We start from the raw sequence: 11962 nt of genomic DNA on the forward strand, positions 1-11962 counted from the left end.
ATGCTGTTCTTAATTTTTATTGAGGAATCTCCATACTGTTTTCCATAGTGGCTGTACCAATTTACATTCCTACCAGCAGTATATGAGGGTTCCTTTTCCTCCACAACCTCTCCAACACTTATCACTTGTCTTGTTGATAATAGCCATTTTAACAGGTGTGAGGTAGTATCTTATTGTGGTTTTGATTTGCATTTCCCTAATAGCTAATGAATCTGAGCATCTTTTCATATATCTGTTGGCCATTTGTATGTCCTCTTGGGAGAAGTGTCTATTGTGGTTCTCTATTTTTTAATTGGATTGTTTTTTTGTTGAGTTGTATGAGTTCTTTATATAGTTGGATATTAGCCCCTTATAAAATGTGCTGTTTGCAAATATCTTCTCCCATTCAGTTGGTTGCCTCTTTGTTTTGTTGATGATTTCTTTTGCTTTGCTGAAGCTTTTCAGTTTGATATCGTCCCATTCATTTATTTTTGCTTTTGCTTCCCTTGTCTTTGAGGTCTGTTTTGTCTGATGTATGAATACAGCCACTTTTCTCTGTATGCCAGTTGTGTGCAGTATTGTTTTCTCCATCCTTTCACTGAGTCTGTCTTTGTCCTTGCAGTTGAGATGTGTCTTTTGAAGGCAGCATATTGTTGGATTTTGTTTTTTGATCTAGTCTGCTACTCTGTGCCTTTTATTGGGTGAGTTCAATCCATTTACACTTAGGGTGATTATTGATACATGAGGATTTCCTGTAGCCATTTTATCTTTTGTTTTCTGGTAGCTTGGTGTCTCCATTGTTTCTTTGCCCTTGTGTTTCTGTCTGTTATTTTAGTTTGGTGGTATAATACGACTTTTTTCTTCTTTTTTTTTTTTTTATATTATGTGTCTCAGTTGTGGATTTTTGTGTGTGTGATTACCATTAAGTTTATGTAGAAGAAAGTTTCATGTATACAATAGTCCTTTTTCTTCTGCATGCATCTCATCTCCATTTCCCTTTGCAAATTCATACCTTTGCCCCCTCTCCTTTTATGTTTTTTGTTGTCACAAACTATTCCTATTTAAGCTGTGAGTTCATTTACAAATTACAGTATCTATTGTCTTCTTCCCTTTTTCTTTTTTTTTATGTTTTTTTACCTCCCTTAATCTTTATGTTATGTTAAGTGTGTAGTGCCCTGTTATGAATAAGAGTTGCAGTGTCCTGCTTCTTTCTGTTAGTCGTCTTACTCATAGTTTTGTATCCTTTTGCATTTTAGTTTCGGGTAGAATAATCCCCGTCAGTATTTACTGTAATGCAGGCCTTGTGGTAGAAAATTCCATCATCCTTGTATGTCTGGAAAGGTCTTTATTACTCCTTCTATGTAATGGAAAACTATGCTGGATATTTTATTCTTAGCTGGTAATTTCTCTCTTTCAAAAATTTGAATATTTGATTCCACTCCCTCCTGGTTTGTAGTTTTTGCTAAAAAATCTGATGATAATCTGATGGGCTTTCTTTTATAGGTTACCAGCATCTATTCCCTGGCTGCCTTGAGAATTTTTTGTTGTTGTCAATAATTTTTGATAGTTTTAATACAATGTTCCTTGGAGAAAGCCTTTTTAGATTAAGATAATTGGGTGTTCTGTTTGCTTCTTGAATTTGAGGATGTAGTTCTTTCCATTGTTTGGGAAGTTCTCATTGATTGTTTGTTTGAATAGGCTCTGTTCCCTTCCCTCTCTTTTCTTTGTGGTATACCCATTAGTCTTATATTGCTGTTTCTGATGGAGTCACATAGTTTTTGTAGAGCTCTTTCATTTCATTTAACTTTCAAATCTCTCTCTTCTACCTGTATTATTTCCAGATTTCTATCTTTGATGTCACTAATTCTTTCCTCCTATCTGGTGGGCTCTACTTCCTAAGCTCACTATTTCATTCTTCATCTCTTGTATTGAGTTTTTCAGCTCCAGAATTTCTATTTGGTTATTTTTTAAAGTTTTAATCTCAGGTAAAATATTCATTTTGTTCATTGATTTTATTTCTGAGTTTATTAAACTGCCTATCTATTGTCTTGAATTTCATTGGATTTTTTTTCAGAACTGCAATCTTGAATTCTCTGTCATTTAAGGAACATATTTTCATGTCCATAAGTTTATTGTCTGGAGATTTTTTTCATATTCTCTTTTTTTTTCCTTCTGAGTTACCTTGGTTGTTCATGGCATTTGATGGATTCTTTCCCTGCCTAGGCATTTATGGCAGTGTGAACGCAGAAGCAGGTTGCTACAAAGAGGTATTTTTTGGTTTCCAGTGGATAGCTCTGGAGTGTTTTATTTTTTCTTGCTATGCTCCAGCTCCTGGGATCTCTATAGATGTTTCGATGTGCATATTTCTCAATAGTGGTTGTCTGTAGCGCAGGGAATTATTTGTTGAATTTTTTAATGTAGTTGTTGTTGTAATTTCAAGGGGAGAGATCAAGGGGACTGCTCATGCCACCATGCTTCTGACGTCACTCCCAAATTACTACATCTTTTTAAGACAAAGCAAATACACCAATTTTGTTGACGTTATTCCTCTACACACTCTTTTTGAGCTTTTGCCCTTTTTGTCCAACTTTCACGTATTAATTAAGATAAAAATCATTTAGTGAGACCTCATATATACGGCTAGAAGAAAAACATCTTGAAAATAGAGAAAAAAATCTATTAAGTGTTTTAAATGCTGTAAATGGGCCTCGTGTGTGAGGCACTCAGATTTTCCGAACATGAATCCAACATCTGTAAAATTAGAACGCAAAACTAGGTTATCTTTACATTAACTTCCAGGTATAAAATTCTATGACTCTATTATATAGACATGTAATTATATGTGTGTTCTTTATTTCTCTTCTAGTTTGAATCTCAGCATCAGCCCATTAGTTATGCGATTGCCTATCCACTGTGTGTGTGTAACCAAAGAATACAGCCATATTCTTGTAGGATTAGAAGATGGCAAATTGATTGTAGTGGGTGTTGGCAAGCCAGCTGAGGTAAAACCCAGTTAAAAATTTCATTTCTTGTACTGTGTGGGGTTCCTTTGGGTCTCCTTCATTCCAGCGGAATCAGAATTATCTATTATGGATAAGCAAATTAGAAAACAGATTTAATTTTCAAAGGTCAGTAAATGAAAAGGGATTAAAGTTAGTATTCAGGAGTGATGTTTATATTATGACGTAATTGAAGTCACATATTTGGCAGTTTCCATGTTTCACTCTATATGAATAAGAAAGCTCTTTTATTCTCTATTTTTCTAAGTCTAGATTCAGGACCTATTCTTGAAATTTTAGTACAAAAAAGCCTTTATAGGAAATGAAATATAGACTCAAACAATAAAACTACTTACTTTATTCTCTTCATATTAGCTTTATTTATAATAGTCTCAAATTGGAAATAATTGAAATGTCTATCCACAGGGAAATAAATTTGGCATAATTGTACAATGGAATGTTTCCCAGCAATAAAAAGAGCAAACTATTGAAACATGTAAAAACATAAATTTAAAAATTATTATGCCAAGTGAAAGAAGGCAGACATAAAAGAGCACATACTGAATGATTCCATTTATATGAAGTTTAAGAACGTGCAAAACTAATCTATATAAAACTACTTAGTTTAATTTCAACAAATACCAGCATGACTGTATGTCAGTTGTCCTTTTTTAAAAGCATCATTTTTTACTTGGAACTACAAATATCCCCATGTAATGTGCTAATTCTCAATAAATTTCCTATTGTCACCGTAAATTTATATGCCAATAGTTTATCAGGTACTGAATATGCACATTCCATAAGTCTAACACTGTTCTTAAGAAAACATAGTGAAGTAATTTAGTGATTCTTCTAGAAAATTTATTGTTAAATAGCATGAAATGAAGCATGATAAATTTTTATTGGTACCATTGGTCTTTTCTGAGAAATCTAAAATATGACATTTGTAGGGGTTGTTTCAAGAGAAAACATTACTGAATAACACACTGTCAATGATTAGAATAAATCTATCACAGATCACAGGAACCTTTTTGTTTTATAAATATTTTAAGATTTCATTAGTCATCCTTTTTTCAGGATATTATTTAAGCAAAAGGTCTTATTAAAGTGATTGCAACAATATTAAGTCTGACATGTAACAGTTCCTTTAGGACAGCAAGTCTTTATCTTGTTATTTCACTTATATTTAAAATATTTTAAGCGTTTTTCTATTCAACAGTAATAGAAAATTTCCCAAATAAATGGTGTCCTCCTGTCCTCTTCTAATGAGATTACTGAAGAACTCAACTCAGACTTTACTCTTCAAGTATGCTTCACTTTCTGTGGTTTACTCAAATGCCTTTTAAATTTGCCTGCCCTCCCCTCACCTTGAGTAATTTATCAGTTTCTGATTTTACTAAATTTTAAAAAATGAAATAACCGTATGTGCACAGATTTTCTTTTAAGAATTGATTGGAAAAAAACATGTAGGCAGCTTCATTTCATAGGCCTCAATCAATGTTGTGTTATTTTTACCAAATAAATTTTTCATTCTCTTTGAAAGATTTGTGTAGTCTACAACACATAGAATCTGAATTGTGTGTAGATTTCAAACAAAAGTGTTTTTTTAAATATGTTTTACATCTTTGGATGTGTCAGCTGAATCATGGACCTACTTTAGCAAATAATTTAATTGAATACTTAGAATCTTGAATAATTAAAATGGAATTCTATGTGATAGTGTAGAAATTAAATAGATCAATAGTTAGAAGAGGTTTCTATTTCAAGATCTGTATCTAAAAGATCAAAATCTTGATTAATGTGTATTTTTAAAACATGTATCAGTTTTATGTATTACACTGTCAGTATGTAATTCATATTTATAAATCAGTTGGTAAAGTGGTAATATTAATGAAATAAGTTTCTCAAAATACAGCTGGAAATTAAAATGCAAAATTAGCATGCCATGGTGTCTTTTTATGAGGCTTGTCTTTTATCATTCCAATAAATGTACCCTAGAAAAGTAATCATTAAAAAAGAGTGCCAGACAAATCATCATGCATAAAAGTAGATTGTACTTGGGAAAGTAATTCCAACAAATCATATAGTTAGATTGAGAACTGTTTTCCACATGGAGTTTTTTTTTTTTTTTGTCACCTAGAAGTAAAAGCATTTTCAGAGGGGCATTACTCACTGATTGAATTAATATTTAATTGTTATATGTTGAGAAATGTGCTAAGTGGTACAAATTTAATGATAGACAAAATGTGATTCTTACCTTCAAAGAGCTATTCTTGTTTTCTAAATTACTTTTTATCTTTTTATTGTTAAATATTATTTTCTGAAATTTTTGTATCAAATATTAAAAAATTAATTTATTTTCATCAAAACATTATTTTACTTCTTATCCCTGTGATTGGCATTAATAGTACTGCATACAAGAGGAGAAAATCTGCAAACCTATGTGTCCTCTTAGCTAGATTAAATATAATTTGAAAAGATTTTAATGAAGTGAAATATGTTTTTGTTAGTATATAAAGTAAGAGTCTGGTAATTTTGAAATATCTGGGACATTTAATTTAAAAAGTTATATATTGGCATTATACCATTCTCAACTGAAAGACAATGCAGAGAAAAGCCTTTCTTTAATTATTATTAATCAAGAATCATTAAAATGTTAATGACCCCGCTAACAAAACTATTTTTTGCATTCACAAAATTAATGTCTTTATGAATTTCATTTATCTTTTTTTCCTTTCTTAATAACAGTTATTCTTCATTTCTCTGTATTATTTTAAACAGATGCGTTCAGGTCAGCTTTCTCGAAAATTATGGGGGTCTAGCAAACGACTCAACCAGATTTCATCTGGAGAAACTGAATATAATACTCAAGATTCCAAGTGATTGTTATTTTCATCTTTTGTCATGGGTAACTGTAACTCGATTTATTGCTTTGTCACTTTAACTACATCTCTCAACTGTCTGAAATGTTTCAGGGCTTTTATCCCTGAAAATCAGTTTGTGATTACCAAAATTTGGTAGGGTATGTGTAGAAGGATATAGGTTGTATTATTATTCACTGTAAAAATTTCTGATTAACATTATTGAATCCAATCTTATTAACTAATTCTTGGTCTACACTAAGATGGATTTGAGAAAATACATTTAATTAGATTTAGTGGTCTGTTCCTAATGATCATTAGATCCACTTTTAGAAACAAACTTCTAAAAATGAAGAAGTTAGATTCAATATGCTTATTACTCTAAAGAGCAATATTTAAGGTATTTCTAATAAAACATTGTTTTGTTAATCATTTTCCTGTATACTGACCACCATATTTAAAAATACATCAATTTATTTGTGGAACTCCTGATTGGAGGAAATATTTCAGAGGTATCTGTTGCATACTTGGATTTTCAAAACTCAGTATAAATTCCAGGTTTTCATAAGTTGAAAATAAGACTGTTAAAACTGGCACATTGGTTCATTCCACTATTACTTAGCACATTACTAATGAGAATATATTGAAATGTATTATTATTCTTAAATAATAAAGGTTGAGTAGGAATAAAAGAAACTAGAGATACGTTTTGCAGATGTATTTTATTAGTAGTAAAACTAAGGAAAAATGCTAATTATGATTTTGACAGTTGAGTCCTTTAAGTAGCATTTGCAGCACAATTTATATCTGCAAAATTCAAAATTTCTTGACTTTTTTCTTTACTAAGCAAATACTGTGTTTTCCCCTGGTAATTAGAAGAGTTAGCAATGATATCCAAATATATTACATTTTTATGTAGGACTTTCATGTGAATAATGAATTGAAAAGATATGTATAACTCAAACTAGTCATTTAGATACAGTAGTAATTTTAAAAAATAACACATTTCTATTTCATGTTATGTATAACTGTTAGGATTGCAATTGATTTTGTTATACATAGCTAATTGTTACATTATGGTTTACTATTCAAGATTTTATAGTAAAAGGCTGAAAGATTTATTTTTGGAATTCAGATAGTTAAACCTAGTGCTTTTTATAAGGTCATCTTTTGTGTTAGGTCAAAGAGCTTTTACAACTATGAGTGTCCTTAATCTGAGATTCTATGGGCTTGTGGGAATTTATGAATCTCCTGAAACTGTGTAAAAATTTTGTGTGTTAACTGCATTTTTTTCAATAATGAATTGTCCCTTGGCTTTCTTAAAGGGGTCTGTGATCAGAAAAAAGTAAGACTTTTCACTCTAATAGCTTCTTAAAATAATAATATTCTTTTTCATTCCACAAACCATAGATTTCCTTACGTCCAGTTGTCATCTCAATTGAATCTTTGAGAAATTTTTACTTTGCAATTCTTCTCTCCTTGTTGCCTACAATATCTAGTACCCTTTTCTTTATAACCCTCTGAGTGAGTAAAAAGTTTATAACAAAGGATTCTGTTTAGGGAAGCTTTTTGAATAGATTTGTTCTATTTGAGTCAGGACTAATAAAAGGTTATACTAGAAGAATTTTCATCCCAATTACTATTTATCACAAGTAGCGGGGAGATTTGTTCACAGTAGATATCCTGCCTAGACTAACAGTAGATGTTCAGAGCAGTAGAATTACATTTTATATTACTTTGTCCAAAAAGTAAAAACCAAAAATGTAGCATTTTGAGGAAAATTTTTGAGAATACTAGCAACAGTCTAGAGGAATGGAACTTAAAAGTTTATTTAATAAGCAGCAAATATAGGTTGGAGCAAAAGTAATTGCAGTTTAAAAAGTTAAAAATAATTGCAAAAACCTCAATTACTTTTGCACCAATCTAATAGTAGAACTATTGGTCAAATAATATTCTCCTTTAAACAGTTTAGCCCACTAAATTAAAAATCACTAGATAAAATCAGTGGAAAGATATACTTGGAGGGATTCTGGTGTTTTTAGATGATATCCATAGAAATTATTTCTATATTGTATGATGGGAGATAATATTAATAGTATCATTGGAATGGAATGACAGGTGGACATTTCAGTTAATCAATATAATATCTCAATTTGGCTATTATAAAGTCTGTTGTCTTTGTAGAACTTTTCATCTGTTTTTGTTTCTTAACACTGGTGATGATGGAAGTAATAATCTCAGCATCCTGGTGATGAGAGGTTTATATGAAGATGATGATTTTACTTTTTAGAGAGTGAGGTTAAGTATGCAAACATAATAGTTGCACTCACTTAGAGAATAAAGAAGCTTTATAAGACTTTTTTCAACTCTCCCCAATCAGTATTCTGTCATTACTTAGGTAAAATTGGAGAAGATAAAATAGATCATGACATGAAAATTAGAAAAGTATATGAAAATGAAGTTTGCCCAGTTGGTTTAAAATCTTTTAAGCTTGTGAAGTTCATGTCAGCTATGAATAAGTTTCTATCAGTTTTCTTTAGGTCACAGTGCTATTTTTAGGTTATAGCCTTTTGTAGGAGAGAAAATACCAAGTATTCATTCATCATTAGCAAGGAATATCAGTGAGGCTTTTTTTTTTCCAATGTAAGGCATGTAAAAATTATCCTTAAAGAACTGGTATTGAAAATCAGTTTCATGCTTCTGAAGGAATAAGTGTGCCCTCATAGTAAATTAGAATTTAGATATGAAATTTGAATCTTAATTTAAGATTTTAATTTTTCTTGCATAGGAATAGGTAGATAAATTTGTGAACTTGAATACCATATTTTTCTTTAATGATAGACTCATGGCCTTTACATTTAAGTGTATTTTGTATTGTTACTACTAAAGAAATCACTAATGGAAATTTTTAAATTGAATTTGAAGAAGTTAGCTCCTTTTATATGTTTATATTTATAAAATGAGTAGCATTGTCTTTATCACCTTTCCAATGGAAAGATGCAAGTGCATGGACTATATTAAATAAAAATATAATATGTAGTCTCATGGGGGCTGTGTGTGTGTAGGTTGGTCTCTTCAAATACATCACTAAACTTGTCTTCCATAAATAAGTTCTTTAACCTATTTTTAGGATATAGTTTTTGACTGATATAAGAAATGAAGTATGTTCTTTTTCTTTTCTAAATCTAACCTGTTATTTTTCTTCATCAGCCAGACACATAGCTTGTCCTAATTAGTTTCTCTAATCAACTGAAACTGTTCTTTCCCAGTAAGTGACCACTCTTAAATATTTTTATCACTCTCAACAAATACCCATTTTCAATATTCTTTTTACCTAATTCATTTCTCTATATAGTTGACATTTCATTTGTTTTAAACTTGACCCCATGGAGAACGTTGTTCTGGAGAGTTTCCCTGCATCAGAGTTCTCGTGATACTTTTTTTTATGACATTAGGCATCATCATTTCAATATTATTAAAGTGCTGACCACAACCTTACTTCTTTAATTTGAATCTAGCATTTTTCTAGGCCAGTCTTTCTTAACTAAGATTACAGATCAGACTGGTCAATGAAGTTTTATTAATTTACAGAAGTCTAGGCACTACTCTGGACTTTGTGAATCTCTTTACTTGTTGTTCTTGGCATAAAATAATGTCTCAGGATTATTATATTAAATCTTAAAATATTTTACTCTGTAGAAATTATATTCACTCATTTTTATAAATCAGATCTAATATTCACAGGCTTATTTGAAAATAGTTTTAATCATTATCTTTGGAGACATTTTATCAAAAATTTGATTGGAATGCCCGTTTGTCTTTGTATTACATGCTATGGAAACCAAATTTCCTTCCGCATTATTATCATAAACCCTTTTCAGACCTTTCATATTTGAAAATTGTAACTAATAATTACCTTTAAAAAAGTGTTTGCTTTTATTAGTTCCTAGTGACTGTCAGTGAATATTTGCATATTTGAATTAGGTAATGTTTTAAAGCATTGATGATAAGCATGAGTAACAAAATGCTATATTTAAAAACCATTTATTAGGTTGATGCAAAAGCAGTTGTGGTTTAAAGGTTAAAAATAAATGCAAAAGCCGCAATTACTTTTGCACCAACCTAATAGATCCCTTGTAACCTTGAAGCTAGTAATCAATAGAATTTTCCTATTTAAAAGCATTGGATAAATTCCTTCCACTTCTGATGACTTTAGTCGGTATAGCCTCTGTATGGAAATAATCTTTAATTTTTCATACAAAATGTCCTAGTATTACAGAAAATAAAGCATTAACATTTAAGATATTTAGGCCTATATTGGAAACAATTCAATTTTCTACATTAAAAATATAAGTCCATCCCAGATTATAGCAGTTAAGTGATTTTCTTCAGTACAAGAAACTTGTGTAAAAGTGGCCATATTATTAGATACTTTTCTAGTAGATTGTAGTAATTCTTCAGACGCATCTTCTTAGATTATCTCAATTGACAATTGTCACATGGAGGTAATTTCTGAACACATTGCAGGATTTGGATTTATGAAGCTAATGGCTTTAGTGAAAAAAAGAAATGTAACTGTATTTACTTTTGTCTTAATGCCTACAATCTTATGAACTGAAAATTCAAAGGCAAAAAGCAAGTAGAGAGTCACTAATTCAACATTTGTTTTCCGTGGTATAGTTTTAATATGTTTCCTTGGAAACTTATTTTACAAATATTATTATAATAATAATAACAGCACAATTTTGTCACTGAAAGAATTACCCATTCAGTTTTCAAAGTTGACTGTTAGTCGAGTTTTGTGTGTGTGTTTTGTTTGTGTGTGTGTGTGTGTGTGTTTGTGTATTTTCACTTACAATATGGCTGTCTCGTTATTTAAAATTTATAACTATTTTTGAGTGTACAAAGTGATTAGCTAGTTATAATACTGTTACAATGTAGTGTTGTAATTTGAGATTAGAAAACAAGTTAGGAATTAGATGAGACTGGAAAATAAGATTATATTTTATAGGTGAAAATATAAACTTAAAAAAAGTATTCCAATTGGATCTTTTAAAATTTTATTTTAGTAATAATATATTTCAACATGTTTTAAAATTAGAGGTTCTGGTAACCAGTGAACTAACTCGTTAATGATAAATGCTATTTTTGATGTTCCTTAGAAACTTTCCCCTATATTGTATAAGCAGTGTGGTTTAAGATTTAGTTGGCTCAACCTACATATTCAAGAAATACTCTTCTTGCATTTTGAAGGAAAAGAAACTTATTTGTGATAGACATATTATTTTGCTCTTCAGAATGCTAAAATTATATTAATAAACACTTGAGATAGTGGTTCTGGTAAGGAGATACCAGTTGTCAGACTTCATGGAAAAGAATTTCAACCTTAATTTCTTACATAAGGATTAAAGAGAATAATTTTATTTCTTACTTTGGGATTTTGATTGCTTTTCTTAGATAACCTTTAAATTATTTAGTTATAATAGTTTCTATACTTCTTCCAAAATTATGACATATTACAGTAGATCTTACTGTTAAAAATCTTGTACATTTTAGACATTTTTTCTTATTCTGTCTTTCACTGCTTTCTGTAATTCATAAGTACCATAACTAAACTTTTTTGTTGCTACTATTTATTTTAGTTAGCTTTACAAAGGAAAAATTGTTAGAAAACAATATGGCTGGTCTGTTCTCTTCAGAAACTCCTAACAGGTCTGGCTTTTCTCCCCCCAGCTATTATGCTTTTAAAGACTTGGAGCAAAAAAATTGCAAAAATTAATCAGAGATCTAAGCCAGACAATCATTTTCTATCAAATGCATTGCTATAGGAGTGAACCCATTATGACAGAAAAATATCAAACAAATGATTTGTCTCTTATGTCAGTTTTTCTGGTATCCAAATTAAATAGGAGCATTTCAGTGTTAACACAGAGGGTAACAGTGACTTGAATGCATGTGTGAGTGTGTGTGTGAGTGTGTATTTGCACATAGTCAATTCAGAGGATAGCTGAAAATTCGGAATTACGTATAAAAAATTGCAAATTGTGCTGCTACTTAAATATTTAATTCAAAAAGTTATCTAGTTATCATAAACGTTTCTTCTCATTTTTCCTACTGGAATTG

The 11962-nt window shown here is 30.4% G+C and overlaps 1 protein-coding gene across 3 annotated transcripts in view; it reads left to right on the top strand.

Moving 5' to 3' along the window:
* The window catches only part of NBEAL1 (neurobeachin like 1), a 145976-nt gene extending 137087 nt beyond the window's left edge, over positions 1 to 8889 (top strand). For all 3 annotated transcript variants that reach the window (XM_081051454.1, XM_081051453.1, XM_081051455.1), the window contains 2 exons: positions 2846 to 2981; positions 5760 to 8889. In XM_081051454.1, coding sequence (XP_080907580.1) covers positions 2846 to 2981; positions 5760 to 5861 — 238 coding nt within the window. In that variant the 3' untranslated portion in view covers positions 5862 to 8889. The remainder of the gene's footprint in view (positions 1 to 2845; positions 2982 to 5759) is intronic.
* The last annotated feature ends 3073 nt before the right edge of the window (positions 8890 to 11962 follow it).

Source organism: Rhinolophus hipposideros (assembly GCF_964194185.1).
Source record: "Rhinolophus hipposideros genome assembly, chromosome: 6".
NCBI classification, from domain to species: Eukaryota; Metazoa; Chordata; class Mammalia; order Chiroptera; family Rhinolophidae; genus Rhinolophus; species Rhinolophus hipposideros.